Source organism: Dinoponera quadriceps, unplaced genomic scaffold (assembly GCF_001313825.1).
Source record: "Dinoponera quadriceps isolate SergipeBrazil2010 unplaced genomic scaffold, ASM131382v1 scaffold1769, whole genome shotgun sequence".
Lineage (NCBI taxonomy): Eukaryota > Metazoa > Arthropoda > Insecta > Hymenoptera > Formicidae > Dinoponera > Dinoponera quadriceps.
Genome location: NW_014555826.1, coordinates 346,804 through 374,349, shown reverse-complemented (window position 1 = coordinate 374,349; position 27,546 = coordinate 346,804). Strand labels below are relative to the sequence as shown.

Here is a 27,546-nt window from a genome sequence, read left to right as displayed (position 1 = left end):
CGTAATTCTCTCATGACGAATAATAAAACCGAATGAATATTTATCCCTGAATTATCCTTGTATTCCTTCTTCTTTTTTCTTTCCTTTTTCTTCAGTTTAACTTTCGTACGGCATGGAACGACAACTCTACAAAAAGAAAAAATAAATGACATAAAAGATGTACACTGTACTAATAATGCATAAATGCTGTTATCCCCGAAATTTGATATATTAATATATCTATGTAGATATATCCGTGTGGTACATATATATATTTTGCGCCGGTGATACTTAATTCGTTACGTCGCTAGTACGGTATGGTACTCGTGTTACATCTGGAACACAATTGTTGTACGTTCAGTATTGCGAGAAACCGGAGTCTACGTCGATCTGCATTAGCCGTGCAGCAAAAGTATATTTTTCCCGTCTAATTGTAAATATAATCTAAATTTTCTCTATCGCACAGTCATATTTAAACGCTTTGTACCGAGTGATCGCTATTCGTCGATCATGCATCTTCAAGAAAAAACTGTTGGTCTAAATTGAAGTATTTCATCCTTCGTATATCATTCTTCACCCGGCCGCCTGGGCTACGATATATTTTGTGTCTCCCGTATTTCAGAAATACACTCTCACACGGACAGTTCAAGACGATCCGATTTACTAACCGCGATAATTCTTCAATAGCCACTCCGTACGCAGCCAAGGCAGATCTGTGATTGCGTACCTAACTACTTTACTAAGAAATGGTTCGACGCTGGATCTTACTCTAAGCGCACTGTTCTTTTTTGACTGAGGGTACATTCGGGGAGATCGTTATTTAACGCTACCGCGTCATTCTATCTTTATTAGTCTTTACATGTACAACAAGGATAGAATGACGCGGTAGCGCTTAATAGCGTCTCCCCGAACGCACCCTGAGACGTCTATATGTATGCCTTTCCCGAGCCGACGAAGAAGACTATGATCATTATGAGAAATCAAGAGCACATCAGTTTTCTTTTTAATTTTTTTTAATATCATTAGTCTATGAAAAGATCAAGTGTCAGTTGTCCCAGACAAATCTCCGATCATCGTCCAACGAGAATGAGACGATCACTCGGAAAAAGCAAAATGAATATCTTAAAAAATATATAAAATAAAAGATAAATAAATAAATAAATACGTGTGGGGCAGAACTTATTTTAAATTCCGAAAGACCAAATTTTTAGCGACGTGTTTCTCTGAAGTCATTGCAGGCGGAGATTCGTCTGGAAAAACCACGACACACAAGTCCTCTACAGTCTGTATTTTAACGAATCGCTTTCGCGTTTTACATTCGCTGCTAAAATGCAATTGTTTGATCGCGAGTTTCGTCCGTCCAACATAAAGATCCCGAACAAGTCATCACGGGCTGAAAAAACGCAACAATGTAGGATACATATGCACATAAACACGTGTCTCTGACAGAGACTCTCTGTTCGCGCTCGTTACTTTCTTATTGTCCGGCTACTTCTGTGTACATTTACTTTCATATAACGTCTTATGTAACATTTACCGTATTATACTCGAATGTCGGAAAACGCGAGAAAGCACAAGGGAATTTCTCACTTTTTCCTCTCTCGTCTATACAAGCGTGCAATAATAACTTTTTACAAACCTCGTTGGACAAAGTATAGCGAATAAAAGGTATAATTGTGAAGTGGCATAATAACTTGCGATATTGCATCGTGTTTTCCACGTGTTTGAAGCGTACGAGCACTCGGAAAACACGATCGTTAATGCTCATTTGGGGAGGATTGGAAAAACGAATGACGCTTCTTTGGGAAGTGCCTTGGAAATTGCCCGAAAACTGCAAACATGACGATATCGGTGCTAGTTCGATTTTTTAAGTCATTATAGACGATACTGTGGTATTTCTCACGAAGAAATCGATAACCACGTTTATTCATGATGAGAATGGCAGAGCGTAACAATTTATTTTACAATTTATTTTTGGGAAAACATTATAAGACAAAATGCAATACGCGTGCTCTTGTACGAATGTAAAAGATAAATCTAATCGAATCCGTTAACAAAATTACGAATACGCATCTAGTACAATCCGTAGTAAACGACTGCAACGTCAAAAGATCGTAAGAATTCGCGCAACGAAAGCACAAACGCTAATTCTCGACGTACATATCTAGGGTGGTTATACGCTTGCTTTTACTTTGCTTTTCATTCAACCCTATATCTAACCAAAAAACATAAGGATCTGATAATTTACTATACTCACAAACCCACTCCTAGTAACTGTATCCAGTGAAAGAAAACATGGAGTTTCGAAGATGAAAGTGACAAAGTTTTTTTTCAAAGCATACATAAAATGTGTGTGTATGTGTGTGTAACAATTGGTTCATATCACGGTAATACGCAGATGCTTAGGAAAAAAAAAAAAATTAATAATGATAATAAGGGTAAGAATGTCATACCCTAAGAATCTTCGAGCTAATTGCAAATCTAGAGCCGCTAACTATGTGTCCTTACTTGCCGAGGCGCTTGATGCGAGATCGCGTGTTTAATGATCGAGCGCTGGGATTGTAAGGCGACTTGACTCTCTTAGCTATGCCAGAGGTGGAACTACAACCTGTGGTCGCGTTATTAATGGCCGCGCAAGTACTCACGCTTCCACCGTTACTATTCGTTTGTTTAAGTTTATTGGACGACAACGAGGAAGACCTGACTCTACTCGATTGCAACGATCCACCATTCGTAGACTGCTTCAGCTTGTTCGGCAGGGACAGCCGGTTCTGCTTCACCACACCGTACTGATGGACCATCTGCGCGGATATGGTGTGCCCGGCGATGTCTACGTTACGCGAACGTAATGTCTTCACAGGTGTCGCCGCCATCGTGTCTGATCTAAACGGATAGAAGGAAATAAAGAAAAGCTCTTCTCCCTGAAATCCGTATCAGATTAGTTGCGGTCTACAATAGGTGTTTTAAGTTCTAAGCCTTAAGACCCTATTGACCTGCCACTGTCGATTATTTTCCTCATATTCGATCATGCAAACGTATAGACTGTAGTATCTATACAGTTATCAAATCGGATTTAGACATTGAAGTATCTTTTATGAAAATTAACGATTATCACGTAGCTGGAATGCGTTGAAGCCATTTGAATTCAATGCTTTGAATGAATGCTTTGGATCCAATGGATCTTAGATGACTGAAGATTGCGGATTGGAACTTGACCGATCGAATCAGAAAGCCAGGATCAAAAATCAGTCGACTCGTCGAGTGCTAATCTCCAATCCGCAATTCTGTTTCCAATATCCCGTCTGATAAAGGTTTGACAGATTACATCCGTCGAACACTAACCTCAGCCACCGTTGCGGCATCGTCGTATCCGTAGAGCCCATGAGCGCTACTGTCCTGTTTAATCTTCTGTCGTTACAGTTGCCAGTCCGATTGCTTCTTCCTTGGTCCCAGTCTCTTAGGCCGAAACTACCTCTCAGCTGCTGCAGTCGATTCGAACCGCTGATAGACGGCCTCCTGATGGTCTTCACGAGTGTGGCTTTCTTTCCCAAGCTCCTACGTTGGAACGTGTTGGTCGAGAGTCTGTCCTGGCCGGGCAACGTCGCGCTGGCCCCGTTGCTCCTCGACAACGCCGAGTCCGACAAGGGCCAGCTTAACCGGCTGCTGGCGTCTTCCGTCACTTGATTGGCCGGGTCGTTCTCGTCCGTGAGACTCGGCCGGTCCTCCGAACGAGTTCTTCTCTTCACACACGGCTCCTGCTGCTGTTGCTGCACGCCACAGCCGCCGTCGACCGCTTGGGCGATCGCGCTGTGCCTGCGCTTGTTGCCCACCCCGGCAGCGCCACTCGTCTGCCGGTTCGACGCGTTCTTCAACGCGTTGTTCTCCTCGTTTGTCGCGTTCCCGGCGACCGGGGACTTCGGCACCTTGTACCTCGACTTGATACTCACGTAGGTCTTTGGGTCCGAGGGCGCGACGTCCCCGTAAGCGTTGCGGCTCTGTGAGCTCAGACTGTGTCGTCGCTTGATGCTTCGAACGTCGGGCGACGCAGCCGGGAACAACGGATGCTTGTGCCTTGATCCGTTCGAAACGACGTCGTTTCTCGCCTCACCGTTGTCACGGCCGCCGTTGCTTTCCACGGGAACAACGCCGCTTCGACGTAGCTTGCTGCCGATGAGCGTGACGGGTTGAACATCTTTATCCGCGGCGGGAAATGCGGTCTGCGGCGTCACCCCTGTCTCTGCCAGCAGTTCTTTCAGTTTGTTCAACTGCTCCGACTTTTGAGCGTTCGACTGGCTCACAATCTGCGCGTTATTATCGTGCCCCGCCTCGGTTTCATTCCGTTCGCTCGTTGATTGCTTTTTACCCTCGTGGTTGGCCGACTTCATGACAGCAGTGGCTTCGTCCACTCCCTTATTTTCCAATTCCGCGGTTTCTTCCGGTATCTCGCTGGAGGATATCTCGTCGACTTGAATACTCTCGGCGACGTCGATGATCTCTGGTGTATTCTTGCCCGCCACTCCTGTCTCTTGTGATTCCGAGGTAACGTCGATATGTAGCGAGGTTGATTTTTCAGGGGGCAGAACTTTCTCCAGCTGTAACGTCGGAACGACAATGTCGTCATTGCCGTTGGACGAGTCCGGTAGCTTGGCGTCCATCTCGGGATTCGCGGAGACGATTGACGGTGGTATCGGTGCGCACGGAGGTGGAATTTTCGGACTAGTCTCATCCTCGACGTTCTCGGGTATCGTGCTCGCAGTCGGCGCGTATGTGCCGTGGTGTATGACACGGTCCTTCTTTGTGTTAAACAGCACCTTTAGCAAGATAGAAATATTCTACTTAACTGTGCAAAGTTATTTAAAGCAACTCTACTGTGTTTTCCTTGAGAATAATTGACGATGGACTCAGGCGAAATTCTGATGACGAATTTATTTAATAAAATTAAATTGAAATATTTCTAAAACTATTGTCGTGGAGAAAGGAGGAAGAAGAGTCCGAAGGAATTGTCTCCCTCGAGAATTTCTTGAATATTTCTTTTTCAGACTTTTAACTGTATTTGAAATTTCCAATAATTTTATATATATATATATATGTATATATATGCGTGTGTGTGTGTGTGTGTGTGTATAAAGATATTAAAAAATAATAGAAATGACAAGAAGAGCATGAGTAATTCTATTTTGAAATGATCTTGAATTTTGAAGATTTGAAGCGATTTTCTATATGTTGCTTGATTACATAACCAGATTACTTTAAAGAGTCTGTAAAAATTTCGCCAGTACTTTTCAATCTTGTTCTTAAGAAAACCAAAATTGCTTTGAAATACTCTATAAAACACAGATCATATCGTTATTGTTTTGTCACACAATTAAACATCCTCATTTTGCTTGAATGTGTATATAAAGATATTAACCTCACTGCGACACGGTCCCGATGGATCGAGCATCAGTGTTACAACGCTGGTGTTGTCCGCGCGCAATCGGGTGGACGACCATCTTTCCAGTGCACGGTCCACGAGGCTCTTCGAAGGATTTATCCACATCTGCATGTCAGGCTGCTGTTGAGAAATTTCGTATCATCTTTTTATAATCATCGTCAACAGGTAAACTTATATATCTCCACAATTATAAGACATTTTGCCGCAGGCAATACATCATTAATTGCATCATGTTAAATTAACTGAGCTACACTAAAAGTTGATTAAGGTGGAATATCCAAAACTTACTCCGTTCCCGGTCTGCTGAGAGGCTATTAAGTGCTTCTCATTGTGTCTGTCTGTGGCTTGAACAATGGACACTGCAGCCTGAGGAGACAACATGTTCCACAGGCCATCGGTGCCAAATATGAGACAGCGGTGTGACTTAACGTCGACTGGAATAACCTTGACGTCTGGTTCGGGCGACACCACGAAAGTGTTCAATTCAGAATTGTAACTCCACAAATCACCTGGTGGGAAATTTTACTTAGAATTCGCCCTGTATGTAGGAAAATATCAGATGTCTCAAGCTGAAACGCTGCGTGTATGTTTACCTAATGATCTGGCTACCGCCAGAAAAGGAATTTCGTCCATATGAGTGGATCTACGAACTGGACCTTTGTGTCCTATGCGAGGTCGATTCCACACCACCCTCGGGACACCAGATTTACTAACGACCTTCCCACCAGCGTCCTGTATGCGTGTCATCTCAGGCCCACTTTCCGGCTTATGATCTTTCGTCAGAGCTTTCGCTCTCCACTGGCTCTCACCTTCCGCTTGGTAACCCAATATGATAGCGGAATCTCCCACGTGGCCGATGTAAATCTTGCCCTTTCGGATGAACGCAATGCTGGCGGTTGTGCCAGCTGTGGATGGCAATCCAGACGCGGTTCGCGGCCATTTGTCTGATTAAAAAATAACACCGGGTCAGGACGCATGCATATATTAACAGCCGTTTCGCGATACGTCTGACAGATAAAGGAGAGCAAAATCGCGCGGCCAAGGTCGAAGAATGTGAACGAAGTACCTTAAAAGATAGACAAAATGTCGAGGAGCGATCTCAAACCTTGAGACGTGACCACCTGGTTGCACGTTACTCACGAATAACGGATACCGATCGAGGAAACTGGATCTCCGCGGTTCGATGAAAAAAGCGCGGCTTCGTCGAAGTCGCACTTTTCAGGTTATAGTTCGGAAAAGGTTACATAACCTAAACTCTAACCTAATCAGGCCTAGTCGCGGTGGTGGGGGAAATACGCGGGACGACGATAGAAATTCTCGCGAGAGCCGTCGTTGCTACCGCGGCGGCTCTTTCGAGAGGCTATATCTCCCGGTTCACGCGACCGTCGGCGATCGCGAGACTCCGGGGGTAATCGTCGCGCTGATTCGCTCGCTTTTACGTGCGAGAACGCGCATAATCCCGATCGTACCGAGCTCCCGCCACATCGCGTAGTGCGTGTTGACGTATCCGTCCCGAATCGCCCGGAGCACGTCCTCGTCGCGGTCGCTCCAAAAATTCTTCTGCTTCACGATGATGTCCATGAGATGCTCCTTGGCGAACGTCGCGGCCTCGCCACCTCCGTGGCCGTCGAATATCCCGAAGAACGCGTACTCCAGGTCCTTGTCGTCCGGCGTAGGCTGGAACGCCACGCAGAACATGTCCTCCATGTACTTGCGTCCACCCTGATTGCAGTGGCCGGTCACCCTCAGGTTAACCCCGATGCTGAGCGGCATCTTGACTGCGCGCGAGGACTGTGACAACGTCCGAGTACGCAGATCTGTCCGAGCACGCCGTGCTTATTACGCACTGTATCACTGGCGCACACGCCGAAACGGAAGCCTCGCATTTACTGGCTTTACTGGGCAGGTCCGCGCGCGCTGCGCGTGTAGCTGGCGAGGGGTGCACACGCACACTCTCGCGATATCGCGCGGCCGCGCCGAGAGAGGGGGCGGTGACGTTGCGGTCGGCGACGGCACGGTCCGCCGGTGGGGATTGGCTGCGGGGAGCGCTGGGAACGAGCGAGGGGAATACCGCTTGTCCCCTCGCCCCGCGGAGAGTCGGGTAGCGTCACGTCGCGTCGTCTCTCCCTCTCTTTCTCTGTCCTCGTCTTTTCCTCCTTGTCTCTATCTCTCTCTTTCTCTGTTCCCATCTTTTCCTCCTTGTCTCTCTCTCTCTCTCTTTCTTTCTTTCTTTGCTCTCTCTGTTCCCTTCTTTCCCGGCGCGTCTCCTCCTCCCGCCGTTGTACGATTTCACCGATATGCCCGCCGCTCGGCCAACGTTCACCGACGACGACGACGTTTCGTTTCTCGAGAATCGTGCGGTCCGAGCGGAAGATTTTGGAATGCACGCGCGTGCTCGTCACGCGTATTTTCGAATGTACCGCTTTGGCCTCTCGCGAGCCAGCGAGACCGGTCGTTTAAGAACGATCGCTCGAACTTCGATTTTCAATTCGAAGTCTCAAGTCGAGAGAGCGAGACGGGTATATCCGCGCGGCGAAGGATCAACACGGCGAGCCTGTACATATATACACAGGTTCGCTCGCGCGTGCGAGCTCTCCGTCGGCGGCGAAACCTTGAAAGTTACCGCCCGAAGTTGGTCGAGATAGACGACGGAATGAGTCGTATGAACGAGCGAACCTCGCCGCTTTTAAGCCCGTGTCTTAGCGCGACGATATTTTTAGCCCGTTCTCTCATTGCGTCCAATTACTCGACCGCCACGTGCTTCCTCGCGCGGCGAGCGATCCTCTAATTGGTGTGGTAAAAGCGGCAAATTAGAAATGAGCTTTACCCAGGACAGACGAGGAGACAGAGAGAGAGAGAGAGGCGGGATCGCGTTTCTAGAACCTCGTGAAGTTAGCGCGATCGTTAGACTTCGTTTTCAACGAAGTACATCGTATGGCCAGAGGGGGAGGGAGGAATATGTATTACACGGGCTTCTGAGCTCACGCTTCTCGAACGTGGTGAAAAAGTGCGTACGCGCTCTGGCGTTGACGCGACGAACAAGACGCGTTTCGAGAAAGAGGGAGAGACACGGACTTATCGTGGCCCTCAATACCGAGTCCTCCGTCAAACGCGGTCCGTTCGTCGACTAGATAACGACGAAGTTCGCGCAGGATGAAAGGAAGCGCAGCGAGCGAAGAGGACGTCCGATCGAACACACGGGCGGTAAATCGTTCGCCTCGGTAAACCGATTGAGAGAATTATTTATCTACAGATTACGCCCGTGGCTCTCTCTCTCTTTCCGATCGTTATTTCGAATCGCCGTCGAGGCGCGCCGTTCCGATGACACTCTCCTATCGATAAAGTCGATTTGTCGCAATCCATTTTTTATCCTCATCTGAGACGATAGAGGTTCTCACACGACCCGACTTACGTCGCTCTCGCGATTCTCCGACGATTCGATTCTATCTTTTCCTTTCTCTGCTGCACTCTGCAATCGAGCAAAATCAAAATCGACCATTCCCTCACAACTGCACCTCCTGCACCCGTCCTCTATCTTTTTTATCTCAACATATAGCCGTGTACTCGCTTTATTTGAGATACGACGGACGTGAAAAGTGCAGTCGAAGAGAGGAGCTCTCGACCGTCGGCCAGAGCGAACGGGCGACTCGCGTCGAGCACCCGGAGGAGCGTTCGCGACGGAATTTCGCTCGTCGAAATTTCCAAAACGTCCCCGCGGGCGGCAGCTTACCCGGTAACATTACCTTGCTTGTATTACACGCCAGCCGGCACAGCGCGGTCCCCTCCCGGTGCCGCGTCAGGGCCGATCCCCACCGCAGCGGAAACTTTTACGCGCCTCTCTCCCCGCGCGCCCGCCGATCCTCTCTTTCCCGCCATGCCCCGACAACGCGGTGGCCCGACAAACGTCGGTGCTATTCATGCCGCGCATCTCCGCTCACGCAGTCGCGACGTTGCCGCACTTCCTTGCCGCCTGCTCGCTCGCCAGCCAGCCAGCCTGCCTGCGCTCTCTCGCCGTTGTCGCGAACGGCAACCTGATTTCTTGTCCAACTCGGCCGGACAGGGTCCGAGCGAAGGACGCATTGGAAAAATTGTCCAGAGCGCCATTGGCGACTCGCCATTTGCCAATTCGCCGCCAATCCCTCGCCAACTCGACCGTCTCTATCTCTCTCTTTCTCTCTCGCGTATACCGTCCGTATTCATACTTTCCTGCACATCCGACGCGCTTCTTAATTTGATTTTTTTCAATTATACGATCGCCATGTCCGATATCTGTCGATCCTCGTCCGTGTATATCGAACGACTTATCGAACGATGCACGAGGACCGATCGCGACGACGGCGGCAATAAGCGGAGCGGAATTTCAATTCGGAACGGCGACCTCGTTGGGGCCGTGGCAACAAGCAACGCGTATAAAAAGCCATCGTGGCGAGAGAGCGAGCGAATGGGAGTCGAATGGAAAGAGCCTGCAACGTTGTTTTGCCGAGGCGTTCGCCAGTTATCTCTGTGCCGAGCGGACGAGCGAGGCACGTGTTTGAACTTGTTCGATCGTGTAGCGACGACGACGTCGACGAGACGTACGAGAGGCGGCTGTTCCCTCCCCCCCTCTCTCACTTCTTCTCGCTCTATCTCTCTCTTTCTCTCTCGCGGTTAATAAACGCGGCAACGTTGCATCGCGCCGTTCAAAATAGCTCTCACCAGCTGGCGACTTTCGCCCGACCCACGGACGGATTAAAGTCCGCGAAAATGCGCGCGTTACCCTGGCGAGGGAGTGCGGCGCCGGCCGACGAACGGACTTCGGCCTCCTCGACGATCGCGGACGTCGACGCGAACGGTTTCCGTCCGACGGGTGTCCGCAGCATTCGAGAAATCGAACGGTCCTCCGGTGCCGACGATACGGTCGAAATGTGTCATCGATTGCATCATCCTCTCGGAGGAATATGGCCGCCTCTGTCTGTCCGTTCGGCGAACAGTTATGCCCGCATTACATGAGTCGGAACAAGAATCGTCGATCGTGACTAAACGCAACCGAAAACGGGAGGAGAATCAGGAGAACTCACTGAGATCTCGGGTATTTCGCAGGCAGCAGTGCCAAGACGAGTTCGAGATAGTCGAAAATGATAAATCGACGCTCACCGGAGCCGACTTTATTCCGCTTCCTGCAGCAGACAATGCGAACGATACCGGGAGCGCCATCTGTCTTTCATTGCCTCAATCGTAAGGGAAAGGTTACGAGGGAACCGTGACGTTTTACACTTGTTTTCCAAACGTACTTCACGCGTACTTCGGACTGTTTCAGATCTCAGGCGCCGCGATAAATTTCGTTTATCGGCCGTCACAGCTTCGGCCACTTTTATCAGTGCTCGCGCCAGCACGAGGCCGTCCGTGACAATAAAAACAGACGCGACGGCCGCGTGCTTCTGTTTCGGTTTGTTCGTTCGTAAGTTACAACAGACGTTTTCGAGTTGTTTAGCTCGATTGGCTAATCAAATTCTGTCCAATCCGTGCAAGGCGCGTCAAATTTAAACAGTCGCCCCCTTCTAATTCTTCGCAATTTGTCGCGACGATTCATCTTGGACACGCAACATAAGCGTCGTATAGTCGGGATTTCCGCACGTAACTCGATCGCAAAGTAACTCGTGTTTGTCACGGGCACGATTTTTCGCGGCTATCCGCGTCCCCTTGGCACGGTACCGTGTGCAAATGCAAAATGTTTCCGATAGATGCAACCTGTGTGCATCTCGTTTGCGCGCGCGGCCATCGCGATTGCGTTGGCATCTTTTTATCGATTGTCCGTCTCGCAAGAGCGATACGTGACATACGCGGCATCCGCAACAGGCATTCCCCGTTTCTTCTACCAGACCGTGCAAGTTCGTGCTTGTCGGAACGCGTTGAAGCGCCGACCGCCTCGCCGGGCCATGAGTCACGAGAAGCGAGTTGGTGACCTATGTTGGCAGAAATTTTCATCACCTGAACACTTCGCTCACAACGAGTCTTTTTTAAACTGCAATTGTTAATGTCATTAATAGAGTAAATCATATTTCTCTTCTGTATAAAATCACGATGCGAAAAAGAGAGAGAGAGAGTAAGTAAAAATAGTCGTAGTTTCAATAAAGATAACGAAACTAACGAATTCAAGTTTCTCCTGATTTTTGTTTCTGATCAAATTTCATTCCCAGTAAGCAAGAAATCGTTAATACAATGATATTACAATGTTATTACAATGATATTTTATAACATTTAACGTTTTCAATAAATATGTAGTTCTTAATGTTGTATACAACGTTACTGTTGGCAATATTTAACTGAAACGTTAAAAATAATGTTTCTTTGCCATAATTTTAATATTAAAAAATATAAGGTATTATCAAGTAATAGTTTTAAAACATTTACAAACTATTATGTTTATAAAATCCACATAAAATCAATGTTTTAAAAAACTGATTCAATGTTTCCTGTGTTACTTGGTTTCTCATAATAAAGTTCCTCTTTTTATTGAGCGCCATTTTATGTGCATTTCATGGTTCTTATGTAAATATTAAATTGTTTTGAATATACAAAGGTTGTTAACAGAAAGAGATATATTTTATAAATGAATAATTATACATATTTTCACATGAAAATAAATTGTAAACAGTTATACTATTAGTTCAGGAACGACTTCCATCGCAGCAGAGTGGCGCAGTGGAAGCGTGCTGGGCCCATAACCCAGAGGTCCGTGGATCGAAACCACGTTCTGCTAGTATTTGACGTTTCTTTTTGATGTTTTGCTCTTTTCTTAACAGTTAGAAGAATATTCTTCAGTCATTTAACCTTTTGTACGACAGATGATACATCCATCAAAGGAAAGCATTTTGCTGCTGCGTAAGCTGTATATTTTCGTTGTATTTATTTATTTATATGGATTATGATGGATTTGTTGCAGCGGCGCAGTGACCACAAAGTCAACATAAATGTTAAATATTATTTACACCATTTGTTTTATTAAATCGTAATAACCCTACCCTGGTCTAGATTAACCGTGTCATACGATGAAATCTTGTGCCGTACAATACGAACGTTTTTTTAGTTTTACGCGCTGCAACCAAAGGATCAAACCCGTATTTAATAATTGTTATTTGTAACTTGTCCTGTGTCAGATACTCAGATCTGAATTTAGAATTGGAATTAATGGTTTTATTCGAATCATATAACGTATGCGACATTGCATGTATAAGCGCAATTCAGCTGAAAAGTTAAGTCTAACTAAATTCTAAATTCTCTCTAAATTCATATCTGAATATCTCACCTGCAATAAGTTTCAAATAATAATGATTATTAAATACGGATCTTAGTGATTTTCTGTAATATTATATCAAATAAAGTTCGAAATTGTATAATAAATATCCATAATAAATATAAATATCTGTTTATTACCTTTTTGAAATACTCCTTCCTCGCGCGATTTTTACAACAAAATTAAGAAGCATTAAAAAAGTTAAAATTTATATAATTAGTATGTTTTCTCTTTCTGAAATTGTAATATTTAATTTTTATTGAAAAAAAGAGCAAAAACAACTCCGCCCAACGTGGGGCTCGAACCCACGACCCTGAGATTAAGAGTCTCATGCTCTACCGACTGAGCTAGCCGGGCTACTTGGTAAACGTTTGCTTTAAAAGGTACATAACTGATTCTCTGGTCGTTCTACAATCAATACGTTTATACTGTTCTTTGATATTATCATAATTAAATCCAATCGTGCGTAAGAGTAACGACAGATGACGAAAATATTTAACCTCATAGGGAAAGCAGACATTTGCTGCAGAAAATAAATACTTGCTGCAGAAAATAGATTTTTTATTGAAATTTGTTACATTTTAATAGCAAATAGCTTATTACAATTTCGACAATAAATATATTTATTATGTACATAATCGTTTTCTCTCCCTATATTTATACATGTATATTAAAATGAACACAAACGAGAATTGCTTTAGCGTCGCACTGACTCACATCTATATGGCACTCGATTCCGTTTATCATCGTCGACGTACACTTTACAGTATAAACTTTACACGTACTGTGTTCTCTATTCCTTTGAATTACACTCCTATGACGCATTTAACAATCACCGCGGCAGCGCCCGCAAATAAAGCTTGTCGGACAAACACAGTGTGTTACTAACAATCTAAGCAATCTAACAAGATCATTAACTATAGCGCGTCATATCCTACGTTCCGATGTTACCCGGTATTAAAATAGTTACCGATATTAGGTAGTATTAAAAGGACTCTAAAAGGACTAAGTTCGAATATACAGGTATATTCGCGAAATAATAAATACATATTTATCAGCTTAAGCGTTTTCACAGATGAACACATTGAATGACAACATTGACAATACCGAATCTACCCGCGTGTCCTTCTTCTCTCACCGATAAAGGTAGATTTCCTCTCGAGATTCCGTTTTGTTTACCAACTTAACTCTACGTTCGTGTTCCATCGATTGTGTTAGTCCGACATTCGTAATCGTGCGACTGATTCAACTGTCGTCGTTAAAACCGGATGGACAATTAATGCATCCGCATTGCGACGAGCATCGCAAACGCAACAAAGAACGTCATACATTTCGCCTGTTCGATCTCGGTGGCGATGGAGCAGCTGGGCGGACATTCCAACGGCTCGCCGGTGCGATTCTGATACAGGAGACTTCTCATGATCTTCTTGCCCTCGCACGAGTTCTCCACCTTGACGAACTTGATCTTGCGCATCTCGAGAAACTGCTCCAGGTCCATCCGGCAGCGCCACTTGAGCGGATTCCCGGCGAATTCGACGACGTGCAGACCCGACATGTCGCTCAGGTCGCTCGTGTAGATGCACTGGAGATCGTTGCCTTCGAGATTCAGGTATACCAGCCTGGGTAGCTGTCGGAAAGCACCCGGTGCGATGTATCGGATCGAGTTGCCACGCAGATCCAGTCGCTCGAGACGCTCTATGTTGAACCAGCCTTGCTCAATCGACGTCAGCGGGTTGTTTTGAATGGCGAGCCGCTCCAAAGAGTCTAAACCGCGGAAAGCGCCAGCCTCGATCGTGCTCAAGCCGCAGTTTCTAATGACGAGTTCTTGCAGACTCGGGAAATTGTAGAGAGACCCGTTCGGAAGGCGCGGCAAGTGACCCTCGTGAAACTCGATGGCGACGACGTCGCGAGGTATGCTCTTCAGCAGCGACAGATTGCCGCCAATGCAACGATATCGAAGTCCCGCAGGCTCTTGTTGAACGGTGCAGGAGCCTGTGACGGGCTCTTCGTATACGGGCACCGAGGGTGGTTCGGTGGTGGTGCTCTTCGAGGTGGTCGCTATCGTCGTGGGTGTCACGGTGGGCGTGTTGGTGGCGTAACAGTCGTCGTTCATGCCAAGCAAAGACTCGCGGTCGTAGCGAATTCCACGAGTGTCCAGGAAGCTGGCCAACTTGGTGCCGCACAGGCAACTCCAGGGGTTGCCTGAAACCCGTAGGGCGATCAGACGCGGCATCTTGCGCGCCATGTGCTCAACGCCGATGCAGTTCATGTAGTTCTCAGAGACGTCCAAGCTGCGTAGCTGCGACAACAGGTCGATCGCGTCGTTCGTGATATGGGAGATGTGATTACGCGACAAGTCCAACTGCCGTAGGTTCGTCAGACCCTCCAGCGCGTGAGACGTGACGGACTCCAATTGGTTGCTGTGCAGCGACAGGTACTCCAGGTTGTAGAGGTCGGCGAAAGCGCGATACTCGACCTTCTCGATGGCGCAGTCGCGTAGCTCTAGCCTGGACATGTAGCCATCGAAGCGAGCGAACGCTCGTGTCGGGATCGTCTTCAAGTTCGAGAGGATGATGCGCAAGGTATGGACGGAACGTGGTACAACCTCTAGTTCCTTGAACGAGGTGATGCCGCTGCAGGTATACACCTGTCGCGACCGCTCGGTCTTGTCGGGCACGCAGACACCCCTGTAACGCGGATGTGGTCTCTCCGTGTAAACTGGGATGGTCGGAGCGACAGTGGTCGGTCTCAACACGGTGACGTTCTTTTCGAGCAGCGTTTCCTCGAAGGAAGTCCAACGCACTTGGCCGATATTCGTCGTCGTTGTCGTGACGGTCTAAGAATTAATAAAACATTTTTAGAAATTAGAAAGCTGATGACGGACTTGATAGTTTTTATTATTTGCTTAATAGTTAGTGAATTCATGTGAAGGTGTTTTACCAACAATTTCAGGCGATCACTTTCGCAAAATATAAACATAAAGATATCACAAAGGCTACAAAGATTTTCGAAAATGAAAAACTTCATTTCTCTCATTTTCGAGTTCTATTTTTTATATCCGAATTCAATACATAAGATCACATTTTTTTACTAAGAATATATAAGGAACCTGGGAGGTTTTTTACCCATCCGGTTAATTAATACAAAATTTATGTTATTACAGAAAGTTTTAGTACACTTGTAAAATGTACGAGAGTTCTCATAAATTATTATAATAAATACATGATGTACACCTGAGAAACTTACAATACAGAGCACGATGTACAATGAACGATAACTTGCGATAGAATTTTTACGATCCGAGGGCATTAATACTACCAAAACTATATACTTTAAAGACTCGCCTGATTAAATGCAAAAGAGCCAAAACCAATTGTCTCCTCGGATGAAGTTATCAGTTTAGCGCATAAAGATACTGATAATCGTATACAATAGAATCGCCCACTTACGTGCCAATGCTGCCCTCGGTCGTCGCCAACGGTCGGCTCGCCGACCTCCTTTCCGTTCTCGTAGCAGCGACCACCGCTAATTTCGAAGCCCACTTTCCGCTCCATCAAAGCTCTGTGCAGGTTCCTGCGGCACTCGCAGTTCCACGGGTTACCGACAGCGTCGAGTCGCTCGAGTTGTCGCAAATCCGTCAGCTCGTCCGGCGACAGGCACTGCAGTCGGTTGTATCGCATGTCCAGATGGCGCAGGCTGTTGGCTAACGGGCGCAGCGCGCCTGGCTCGATGCGCTGGATGGCGTTGCGCGCGAGCACCAACTGTTGCAGCGCCACGAGATCGTCGAACCAATGGGCGGCTACCGCGGGCAGCCGGTTGCCAATGAGCACGAGGCGCTGCAGCTGATGCAGACCGGCGAACGCGCCGGGCTCGATAACGTCGATCGAGCAATTGCGCAGCTCGAGGATGCGCAGGCTGTTGCCGAAGCGGAAGAAGGCATATTCGGGCAAATGATTGATCCGCAGCCCCGTGATCTCGATCCACGTGCTCCTGTCCGGCAAACGGTCCAGCGATGTCAGCGCGCTCATTTGGAAGCGGTTGCTGTGACGCCGCTCCTGAAACACGCGCAGAAAGAGAGATGCCACACAGCGATAGCGTCGGAAGTTCGTCCTCGTTCGGAACACATCGACGGTTCGTCTCGCTGTTTTCCCTCCTCCCTGTCCCGTTCGCGTTACAATTTCGTATCGTCTACGTACCGTACCCGAGATTGAGATTCGACATTGAAATTTGACCAGGGCAAAGCGAGCTGTAAGACTCAAATTAGTTAACTCGTTGAATTCTAAGTCGACATTCGTAGACCGATCTTATATTTAAGGAGCGATCATATATTTTTTACTATAAACTTGTAAGTAGTGAACATTTTCAAATTTCAAGCTAGACAATTGTCACTTTTCACGACTTCGCACTGAAGGAAATGATTTATGATCGCCTGAAACTCATCTTGAAGTGGACTGTTAGAGTCCTTTCATTGGCTGCACGGCGCCTTGAAATAAGCCTGAGACGACTTTAAATATAAGGCTGAACAGTAAATACTACATCTAAAGCGATATTCATAGTCGGATTCTATATTTAAAATCGTCTTATGTTCATCCTCAGATGTCTTATGGCCGATAAAACGATGCGTACAGTATCTGAAGATGAACCAAGGTCATCTTGAAGTAGTTGTGTACCTAAATGCGATACGAGTGGTCTAAACCTTGAAGTAGTTGTGTACCTAAATGCGATACGAGTGGTCGCATGGATGTGCTCCATTTTTAAATTGACATTTTCAATAAAAAAAAAAATTGTTCTAAATAGTAATATTTCTTTTTTTACATGGAAACAGCAATCATAAGATTTCTTTTAAAACGGACGAGGGTAGCCCCTAATTAACAAATACACAAATGAGAAGATAAAGGAATAAGATGAGTGTTCTTCAGTACTTTTCGGAAGATGCATTTTTGTGCGCGTGAATGCGTGACACCTGTCATAGGTTAAATACAAGATCTGATTATTAATATTGCCCCTAGTCTCCAATCCGCAATTCTCAATCTCCTATACTGAGATTGGATTGTCCTTTTAGATCCAGAGGAACAATCCTATCTCAGCACAGCAAAACTTCCGATAGTTGTGTAAAATAAACGTTCTGCTGAACGCGGCCAATCTGACACGGGCCCTACGTTTTTGTTTACGTCTCCGTCGATTGGCTCTATGCTCGGCGGTGCAGCCGGGCGGATGTAATCACGGGAGACGCCGGCGGAGATCGTGCGGGGTAACCTTAGGGCGCGCGATGTTTCCAAACAGACGCGTGACAGTTAACGGTCCACGTTGCGACATCTGCGTCGCCCGTTCGTTCGTTTGCTTGCTCGGCCGTCCGCGCCGGCTCGCATATCGGCTCGATTGCATATCGCGCGCGCGATTTCGTCAGTGCGCGACGGCAGGCCAATCGGGATAATGGTTCGACGGGTCACGTGACTCGCGCGCTGCACGCAAGTTCGCGTTCGGATAGTGATCAACGTTCCCGTGGTCCGCGCGATCGCAATGTCGTTACGTCGACGATTAAAACGAGCCGACGCATCGCGCTCTCTCGTGTAATCCTGACCTACCCGGCGCGTTTCCTGTGATCGCGCAAGTTAGTGCGTGTCTCTGCGGGATCATTCTCGTACGACGAAGTCGCGTGTCGCTCAATAACCGTCAGATGACAGAAATAAAAGACCAGTCACCGTGACAATCGCGAACGACCCTCGCGTGGAGTGTGCGACTTATTTTTTCTCGTCGAAGTGTGTCCGCGAGTGACGATAAACGTGTGTCAATCGGTCGTCGGTTTACATGTCGCGTGTGATTCCCGACGATCGCAAGAAGAACTTGCGTATCACCGTTAAAACGCGAGAGAAGCCGCTGAGGGAGGACGATGATGCTCGACGAGGATGTTCGAGAGTCCACCGTGGAGATGGCGACAACGCGACGTTATCATACGATAAGGTGAGTCGATTGAATTGTCAATTCAATGTCTTGTGTACTACGCATTGCACGAGAATGGGCAAGTCTTTCTACGGAATCGCGATATCACATTTCTGGGATATTTCTTGGACGTTGGACCGATAAAAAATGATCGATTGAAGAAAAAAAAACAGAAATTGATGCCATACGAGTGTCGTTTTTACATTACGTATGTACGACGTGTGGTTGTTGAAATATTGTCGAATTTCAGTCACAATGATATAAATACGGTATTGCGTCATCTCTAACCAGGGTTAAGTAAATTAACTTATTTTTAATTAATTTAATTTTTCAAGTGAAGTTAAAAGTTAACGGTCTGTATAATTAATTTAGTTAAATTAAAAGCAATCTAAACAAAAACTAATTAAAAGTTTAAGTAAAAGTTAAATTAACTTATTAAAGTTAAAATTTAATTATGCAAAACTACATATAGTTTAGAAGAAGAATAGTCAGATCAGATTTATATGTATTAATTTCGCATAATTATTATTATTAACTTTCAATTTACCCAACCCTATCTCTAATTGTTGTTGGTAGTCGTGTTTCTTTGCGTTTTGGTATTTGGTATTTGTGTCAACGTGATTAAGAGTTAAAGTATAGCGTATAACGACATTGTAGCATAATTAGATGCGCAATTGTACGTCTTTAATTGGCAATTATTCGCGAATCTGTGCGTTAAATTCTGATTTTCTCCCCTCGTCACGGATGATAAAAGAGGCTCTCTAGATAGACGATAACGCACAATCGCGGTAATAAAGGCCGCGATACATCGCAGCACGCTATCACAATCATCTCCGTTTCTCTGTCATTCCGCGACCACAGTTCGGCTGAAACGTGATATCGGCAAAATAAGACGGCACCGACTCGCGCGGCTTATTGCCTCGCTATCGCGACACTCGAACGCTCGATATATCAACAAGCTGTTTTCTGAGATATCGCGGACGCGAAGGGGAAATATTCGATTGATTAAATTCAATATCTCAACTCACCTCGTAACCCTCGATCTGCTCGACAGTTATTATTGGAAACAAGATCGGGATGTCGATCTGCGTCATACACTGCAGACTCCGGTGTACACCCGGCTGGAGCTTGCATCGTTCCTCTTGAATGATCGATCTCTCGCGGAAGAAACGGTCCAGCCGCATACGGCACTCGCACCACCACGGGTTACCGTCGATACGCACGGCCCTGAGCATCCTCATATGCGACAGCTCCTCCACCGGCAGACAATCGAGGTCATTATCGCGCAAGCCTAGAGTCTCGACTCGTGGCAGCATGCGAAAAACGTCGGGCTCGACGTGCACCAGGCCGCATCTGGAACAAATGTGCGTTTTATGCGTCACGTTGATCCGCGCATTTTCGTACCGTACATGGAAAAACAACTTCAGTTAGTGCGAGTGAATTTTCTGTCGCCCGAGGATCAGACGAAAACTCAATTGTACGAATAGAAAAATTCCCGTAGATTTCTGTGCTCGGTTGTCTCAGCCAGGTTTTAACGCAGCTGAATGCTCACACGAATGTTCTCGGAATTTTTACTTCTCGTCACCGACTTTTCATCTCTTTTCACCGAGTTTTCATCGGATTCCTATTCAGTTATGCGAGCCGAAATTTTTTCCCTGTGCACGCAAAAATGAATTTTTAATTCAAGTTTAAAATAGATTTTTAATCCATAAGACCGAACGTTTCAATCAATTAGAGTGAATTTGTTTCTGCGACAGCGGAGTACACTTGGTTTCAAAATGATTTGAATAGTCTTTCCGATACACTTCGAAACGATAGTCCAGTGAGATAATTTGTTTTTAATTAATTCCCAGACACTAAGTTTGCCGTATTCCTTGAGAAGAAAACTTTTCAAACCGTTTTGAAACCCAGTGTACACTTTCGATTAACTCTTCGACTTTCAATGGAAATATTCACTCGATCTTCAGAGTGAAGGATTCGCTCTACACGGGTGAAAAGTCAAACGACTCGACAGGCAGTCTACTTTCCGAGCGGAATGTCACTCGGAGACATTTAGAGAGCGACGCGTAGCTCTGCCAAGAGGATTAAACCGTGAGAGACGGTATACCTGTCCAGAATCAATTTCCTGAGATTCGGTAGATGTCGGAACCACGCGGCCCTGGCCGCGTGGATCCGCGTACCATGGAATATCAGCCAGTCGAGCCGATGCAGGCTCCGAAACGCGTCCGGCCCGATGACGTTCACGTGGCAGTTGTAGAAGGACAAACGGCGCAGATTTCGGAATCGCTGGAACGCATCGTTCGGGATCTCGTGGAAGCGCGACACCGAGAATTCTATCCACTCGGTCTCGCTGGAGAGCTCGTCGAGGTCGCTCAGGTCGCCGTGGATGCACGCGTAGGCGATCGACCGCTCGTTGTCGGCGATCGGTGCTAAGCTGCATTTGCCGTGCACTCGGCCAATTAGGCCGACCAACGCCCAAAGCAGTAATATCGAACTGACCATCCTTCCTCGTGATCGTGAGCAATGGTGACTCGCCTGCGGAACGACAGTTGGATTTAATGGGATATCGATATCGCGAGACCATACATAAAATGACGCGATAACGTCCGGGTTAACGCATAAATGAAAGGAAAAAAGGAAGTTTAGTACTAAAACTACCGACAATTAACGTGTATCTTTCTATCGGAGCAGTTTAAATCAGATTTTCGAGAAAGTACGTAATGCAGAGGAAAAAAATATTTATTCGCTTGCACATTGCGTAAAAAATTATGGGAAATCATAGAATGCACCATTAGAAATTGGAGTAACTTTTGTAAGAAACAATTATAAGCTGGTCATTTTTGACTGCTTTGGTAGTTCTAGTGTTAACGTGTTTGCCGCCAAGGTTCGCGCGAAGGACTCTTGCCGCAGACCACCTCGTATCTTTTTATTTCTTTTTACGTAATCGTGTGAAACAGACTCGGGTGATGTGAACATGGAAAAACAAATTGTTGCTGTCGCACATGTGTGACGCGAACGCGTCAAGTTTTAATGGAGATTCTTTTAGATGTTTTTTTTCCGCTAAGCTAATATACCCTTACGGAACTTCAAAGGGACGACATACGGTCAAGACTTGGTGGCAGAAAGAGGAGAAGAGAATTGGTACGAGCTGGTGCAGCCAGTTCGGCGAAAAAGAGCGGACCTTTTGAGAAAGAAGCAACTCGGAAAAGTACTCGTGCGCCTCTCGCGCGCTACTTTTCGTTACGTTTAGCAGTTCGTTAGCACGTTGGATGTCGTAACGTCGCGATGCCATCACGTCTCATTAAGTTATACACGTGAAGTACGTGGAGGAAATACGTAAGGACGTGCAATTAATTGCATCGAAACGAAATTGCTCGCGTGATAGCCGACGAGAAGCGAAAGATCGATGTATCTCGATTTACATTTATGTTCTTCGATAATTGAATCATCGGTCAGGCTTTTGCGTAATCGACGCGGATATCAGATCGCGGTGTGAGCCAATGTGTTGACGCGATGCCGCCGCTCTCAAAGCTTCGTTTCGAAGTCAAAACACTCACCGTGGGCGAATGAACGTCGTCGTAAATAACGTCGGCGGGCGCTGCGATGCGTCGCGCGGCACTGACGCTCGCAACTGTCAAAAAAGCGGAAGAGCGCCGAGAGTCGGGGGCACGCGCGCGCGAGAGAGAGAGAGAGAGAGACTCGTGCCCGCTGCCACCCACGAGAGCTGCCTCCGTTTCTGCCAAGAAGAGACGTTGATTTTCCGCGACGGGATCCCCCACCGCGACGGCGCGACCCGCCGAAGTGGCCGCGCGCGCGGCCGCTCCTTTAATGGCTCCTATATTTTTCCGATCGCGCGACTTCGACCTCGCTCGTCGTCGAATGCATTTTCAGCAACCTCCTCGTTAATCGCTCCGAGTTTCCGACGTGGTGGCGCGCGACATCCGACAACGCCGACGATAATTATTCCCGCGATAGGGAAACGCGCCTGAGACGGCTCGGCGAGCGCGATCCGACGGTGACTCGAGCGAAGAGCGCGAAAAACGCTCGAGCGGAGAAAATGCTCGGTCCGATGCCTCGCGTTCGGCGAGGCGCGCACAGGTGACGCTCAGCAAGAAACGCACTAACGACACATTTCACGCTCACGTGGAAACACGCGAAGTCGCGGTCGTGTCCGATTTTCTTCCAGCGGTTCTTCCGGAACTCGACTCGTTACTCGCGGCGGGAACGCGCGATCGGGGGCAGACGGCGTGAAAATCGTTGCGGAAAAACGCGTACCGTTAAGATGGATCGCGTGTATATCGGTTGCACACGTCGTCGCGTCGATAGGTCGAAACGACTGAGCTCGCGAATCGGCCGTTTCCTCGTTATATAAGCTCGTAAGGCCAAGGTCGCCCTTGTTCCCTGCGCCGGTAGTGTGGATGCACACCGATTTCTGCCTGCAACGAGTACCTATCTTTAGCACGGCGCGCTCTAGTTTGGCAGAAAACTAGACCCGCGATACAACCGTGCGTGTGTGCGTGCGCGCGTGATGCGTAATATCGCGATTTTTGTTCGCGAGCCTCGCGGCGAACGTTGGAGAAGCGCGGGAGTATGTGATAATGTGCGCACGATTTTCTGCATTCTGAAGTTCACCGAGGGAAATTTCACTCGAAAGGCGGAATGATAATCGAATCTCTTATCCAGATCGAGGAACTTTTTATTCGTACGAAATACATTTGTAATCTCGTCACTTTCCTTGATTTCTTTCTGATTTAGAGCATAAGCTCGTACTTTTGCCTCGCCAATTACACTCACGATACTTGCACGCAGAGGAAAAATTTTCTTGGAATTTAATACACGCGTTTCACTTGGGTTTGTTTAATATAAACAACATAATTTAATATTAAGTATCATTTTATTCGAATGAAATGTTGTTTCACTAGAGTGAACCATGTTATTTTTGATAGGAAAAACAGTATTATTTAGATTTTTTAGATAAAGTAATCGTTTGTTTGCTCTATTCCAAAAGACAAATTCGCTTCAATTAAAGAAATTTCATGAAACCCAGGACATGTTTTTTTTTCTCTGTATACATACGTATGTAGCAAATACGCAATGAAGTTAATATTATTTTTCCTCTCTAAATCACGTGAACGTTTCTATTCGAAATTGAAAGAGTGAATCTCTGTCGTACCTCACCGTCGCAGGAACAGATTCACCTTAATCAGTTGGCTTGATTTAATTAAGAACTCATTCTGAGGTTAGAGGTAAAAAACTCACTCTCTTGCGACTCCGAGTGGCGGTATTTTCACTGCCGCTTCGAATGACTTTACGCTCGTCTCTCGAGGGAGACTTCACTCACGAGAGACGTCGAGAGCGCGTTCGTGCGATTTTTACGGGTCGGGCTTCACGATCGAACTCCGTCGCTCCACACCTTCGCACTTTTTCTTCTCCCTCGCGGAAGAACCTCGCTCGCGTCCCTTCGCGCCGCTTTCGTGGTGCCCCACCCTGCGTGGCCTATGGCACCGGTGTATGGTAGTCGGTCGGTTGGTCCACACCTGCGACCCACTACCACGTCCGGCGAAAATGGTAGCGAGACCTCCTCGGGCCGTCAAGGTCTCCCCGCGCGGCGCACTCATTGCCGACGACGACGCGACGACGGTGCTCTTTGCTTTTCCATCTCTGTCTATCCCTCGCGATCCTTCTTGCACCGCGTCGTTTACGACGACGTACGCTCGCACGCACACGCATTATCACGACCAAGTACGCACGCCGCTCCTCGAAACGCTCCGCTTGTGTCCCCCTCGACGTCTCTCTCTTCCTCCTCCTTCCCCGCTCTCTCCTTCACCGCGTCCTCTTCCGCGTACGTCACATCGCTGTCTAATTTCTGTGCAAATCCTCGACTTCGGCCGAAGTATAGATGCAGATGAACGCGTTTTCTGCGAACTTGACCAGGTCAAGTTTATCTTTCCAAGCTTCGATAGAGTTGGTGGGAACTCTTCGATAAAACGGGAAGAATTTATGAATTCAAAGGGTGTCGTTAGCGACGGTCGATCGGCAAAGCGATAGAAAGATCGGGTGGGAAGTCCATCGTGGTTAACGGTAGCCGACGTTGATGAAACCTGCCTACCACGGGCGAATTATTTTCCGACTGCTTTCCGAGCAAGCAGATCGATTATTTCGTCGTGTGCTTGGCTCTTATACAGGCGTATAGTGTTAGAAAGCGCGTTAGAGTATTAATAGACTCGTAAAGCGTACATGGTCGCGCTCGTAAGAAGCTTGTAATTACGATGAGACGACAATATATGGCACTATGTGTCGGACGGCTAGACAAATGGGATGGCTCGTGCTACTTGCGTATCGCGATACGCGGTTAATGCATTTTGTTATGCAATGTCACGGTCTAGTCCAGAAATGCGCATTACGTCATGCACAGCCCGCGGTGGTCCGCTGTCGTACACTTTGGGAAGAGCTCCATCGCGAATATGCATCGACACGCGCACACACCCACATATGTATACACACAAAACACATGCGCACATTGCCGTCTTTTATTACCAATTTTTATTTGTATGGCAATATTATTTACATTTCTTATTGTTTTGTTTATTGCGTAACATTTATTATTTTTTAATTCGTGATATTTATTATCTTCGACAATTTTTTTATTGGCGTGACGTTCGGTCGACTAATTAATCAGCGCTGCAATTTTACACATAGATGAGTTACGACGGCCCGATGACGGGAGGAAAACGACGAATTCGCTAGCTTCGTGCTTGACATTGACATTCATCGGGCGAGATTCTCGCGCGAAAACACGTCGGCTTGAGCTTTCGGGATTTCTAGTAAACAAACTAATCGATCTCCGCGGTGACACTTTTAATCTTATCTGTCGTGCATAACATAAGCGCACACACACACACACACGTGTGTGTGTGTGTGTGCGCGCGCGCGCTTATGTATGCACGACAGATATATATATATATATATATACAGTGGGATAATGCGGCGTGTCGCGCGCGTGTTTATCGAGTGGTAAAAACAAAAGCGGGGAAATCAATTAAAACGACCGATACTGCATCTTTGAATCTCCGAGTCTCCGCTCGTAGGTCGGTAAAGCTTCCTCGCGAAACTCGGCGTGCGCGACTTCGGACGACCCGGCAGCGGGGACTCTCTTCCGCAACTGGAACGGAACTTGTGCGGCGCTTAATTGGTGGAACGAGACGCTCGGGTGTTTAAAAAGCCAGAAACCGCGCCCCCTCGAACTTGGACGGCGGTCTCTTCCCGTCCCCAGCCGTCTATCCATTAATCCATCTATCTATCCACCCATCCATCCGTCTACCTTGCCCATCCAAGCCGAATGCCAAAGACGATGCGTCGTCATCGGCCGGCAGTCTCGCGCGGGCTGTCGTTCGCGACGCATGCGGTTCCGCGTTTCTTCGTTCTCTCCCGCTCGTACTTTTACGTTTTCCTTCGTTTCTCCTCGCTACCGTCGACACCGCTCTGAGTCGTGCCGTTCCGTCGAACGGATATCACGCGATTTATCGACCCCACGATGATCAACGATCACCTTGGAGGTATCGCGCGAAGAGGAGCCGCGCGACTACATGGTATTGCCCGCGAAGTCGGTGGACTGTAACGATCGATCGGGGACCGGTGCGTTCGTTGGAGAAACGTGCTTCGTATTATCCGTGTGCTTTTCTATCAGTCGGCGACGTTAACGAGACGCGATTGTATCGGGAGGATTCTTATCATTCGTCTCTCTCGCGATCGTTCTTGAAACTCGCGGAACGTCGACGCTATGGATTTTCGAGTGATCCTTCGTACGTTTCCGGGCGAACGATCCTCTCGGGCGGACGTTTATCGCGGGATACGGTAGACGGGCAGGCAGGAAGGAAGGATTTGTCGTCGCACGGCTTCGGGAATTCCGATCGAGGGCAGCCGGAAAGAGCGGCAACGGGCGGAAAAAATGGATTCTCACGGCGGTAGCGCGAAGTTCCCCCCACGTCGCGATCCGCGGCTAGATTCACGTGGGACGCCACGAGCCATAATCACGGCAGGTGGGTAGAGCTGAACAGGTATTTGGAGCGCGACAGACAGGCAGGCAGGTAGGCGAGTTCTCCGATGCTCTACGACTCTCGTGTAAAAACGCGAGCGAACGAACCGGTGAGACCCATAGCGCGCTACGGATTCGCACGACGACCATGTCAAGCGAATGAAATTAGCGGCGATTAGGTCAGAAAGTCACCCACTTAGCGTAGACCGAAGTCACGCGGCGAGCGAGCCGTCAAAAGTTGCGTCGCGATGCCACGCTTGCGCGAAGAGCGCGCTGGGAAAAAAGCGTTCAGTGTCGGCGACTGTAATCGTTGTATAGCGCACTGAGAAGATAATTTTTGGTAACTTGTATTTATAATCGCACACATGTAGAGAATTATAGTCGAGAGAACCATTTTTCCAGGAAGCATTACTGTAGTGTCAGTCATAGTAACCTTATACGCATATTGCTACTGCTATTTTTCAGGTTGAAAAATATAGGCCGAAAATTACTCTAATTTTCATAGGATTTCTCTCAGTGTGAAATAATTGTCAGAAAATGTTTTGTTGCAGTAAATGCAACCACAGTGTCATGTACAATAATTTTATATGTATATTGATGCTACTACTTTTTTCAGAACAACGACAGTATAGTTAATGGCTACAAAATGATGAAAAAAATAACTACAATTTTTAGTGAGATGAACAATTTTTTTGTTATAGTAGACGTGATTCTGCATTCTCGAGACACGTTTGCTTTGGAAAGATTTAAGTTGTACTTTGCACGATAAAATCCTAAATCGTGCATAGAGAAAAGATTTCTTTGAATGAAACTTCTTTAATTAAAACAAATCTGACTTTTGGAATGGAGCAAACAAACGAATTTAACAAACAGAATCGTTTGGTT

The 27,546-nt window shown here is 47.0% G+C and overlaps 3 protein-coding genes and 2 non-coding genes across 11 annotated transcripts in view; 2 read left to right on the top strand and 3 right to left on the bottom strand.

Annotated features, from left to right (window-relative positions):
• Nucleotides 1-986: 986 nt before the first annotated feature.
• LOC106745495 lies at nucleotides 987-7,376 on the bottom strand. 2 transcript variants are annotated; one of them, XM_014621154.1, is made up of 6 exons: nucleotides 6,883-7,376; nucleotides 6,007-6,357; nucleotides 5,702-5,922; nucleotides 5,390-5,533; nucleotides 3,322-4,790; nucleotides 987-2,862 (listed from the first exon to the last, which is right to left on the bottom strand). In XM_014621154.1, exons 1-6 carry the CDS (start codon nucleotides 7,184-7,186, stop codon nucleotides 2,484-2,486), a joined length of 2,868 nt encoding a protein of 955 aa, XP_014476640.1. In that variant the 5' UTR covers nucleotides 7,187-7,376; the 3' UTR covers nucleotides 987-2,483. The 2 variants fall into 2 exon arrangements, with proteins under 2 accessions (XP_014476640.1, XP_014476641.1); XM_014621155.1 differs by having other exon boundaries at nucleotides 5,390-5,530.
• Nucleotides 7,377-12,080: 4,704 nt separating this feature from the next.
• Nucleotides 12,081-12,152, top strand: Trnam-cau. Its single transcript has one exon. It is a non-coding gene; the product is annotated as a tRNA-Met (tRNA).
• An 818-nt stretch (nucleotides 12,153-12,970) lies between these two features.
• On the bottom strand, nucleotides 12,971-13,043 carry Trnak-cuu. The gene has a single exon. It is a non-coding gene; the product is annotated as a tRNA-Lys (tRNA).
• Nucleotides 13,044-13,230: 187 nt separating this feature from the next.
• LOC106745486 (slit homolog 3 protein) lies at nucleotides 13,231-24,782 on the bottom strand. Of its 6 annotated transcripts, none has more exons than XM_014621128.1 (6): nucleotides 23,886-24,782; nucleotides 22,184-23,062; nucleotides 20,734-21,161; nucleotides 19,655-19,979; nucleotides 16,136-16,741; nucleotides 13,231-15,522 (listed from the first exon to the last, which is right to left on the bottom strand). In XM_014621128.1, exons 3-6 carry the CDS (start codon nucleotides 21,126-21,128, stop codon nucleotides 13,963-13,965), a joined length of 2,886 nt encoding a protein of 961 aa, XP_014476614.1. In that variant the 5' UTR covers nucleotides 21,129-21,161; nucleotides 22,184-23,062; nucleotides 23,886-24,782; the 3' UTR covers nucleotides 13,231-13,962. The 6 variants fall into 6 exon arrangements, with proteins under 6 accessions (XP_014476614.1, XP_014476615.1, XP_014476617.1 ...); XM_014621129.1 differs by having other exon boundaries at nucleotides 22,184-22,362; XM_014621131.1 differs by lacking the exon at nucleotides 22,184-23,062 and having other exon boundaries at nucleotides 23,800-24,782.
• LOC106745485 (cytospin-A-like) overlaps nucleotides 16,748-27,546 on the top strand; it is a 47,369-nt gene continuing 36,570 nt past the window's right edge. Inside the window, exon 1 of the mRNA XM_014621123.1 lies at nucleotides 16,748-18,647. Within this exon, the coding sequence (XP_014476609.1) occupies nucleotides 18,495-18,647 (153 nt within the window). The 5' untranslated portion in view covers nucleotides 16,748-18,494. The remainder of the gene's footprint in view (nucleotides 18,648-27,546) is intronic.

Bases quoted from the DNA above. Each gene is read 5' to 3' on its own strand.
- LOC106745486 (XM_014621131.1), bottom strand. From the start codon at position 21,128: ATGGTCAGTTCGATATTACTGCTTTGGGCGTTGGTCGGCCTAATTGGC. The intron at 19,980-20,733 runs GTATACCGTCTC...CATTTGTTCCAG, and splicing joins AGGAAATTGATTCTGGACAG to ATGCGGCCTGGTGCACGTCG. The intron at 16,742-19,654 runs GTGAGTTGAGAT...CGCGTGTTTCAG, and splicing joins AGCAGATCGAGGGTTACGAG to GAGCGGCGTCACAGCAACCG.
- LOC106745495 (XM_014621154.1), bottom strand. From the start codon at position 7,186: ATGCCGCTCAGCATCGGGGTTAACCTGAGGGTGACCGGCCACTGCAAT. The intron at 5,923-6,006 runs GTAAACATACAC...ATTTCCCACCAG, and splicing joins GGCGGTAGCCAGATCATTAG to GTGATTTGTGGAGTTACAAT. The intron at 4,791-5,389 runs GTTAATATCTTT...ATCTTGCTAAAG, and splicing joins CGGGACCGTGTCGCAGTGAG to GTGCTGTTTAACACAAAGAA.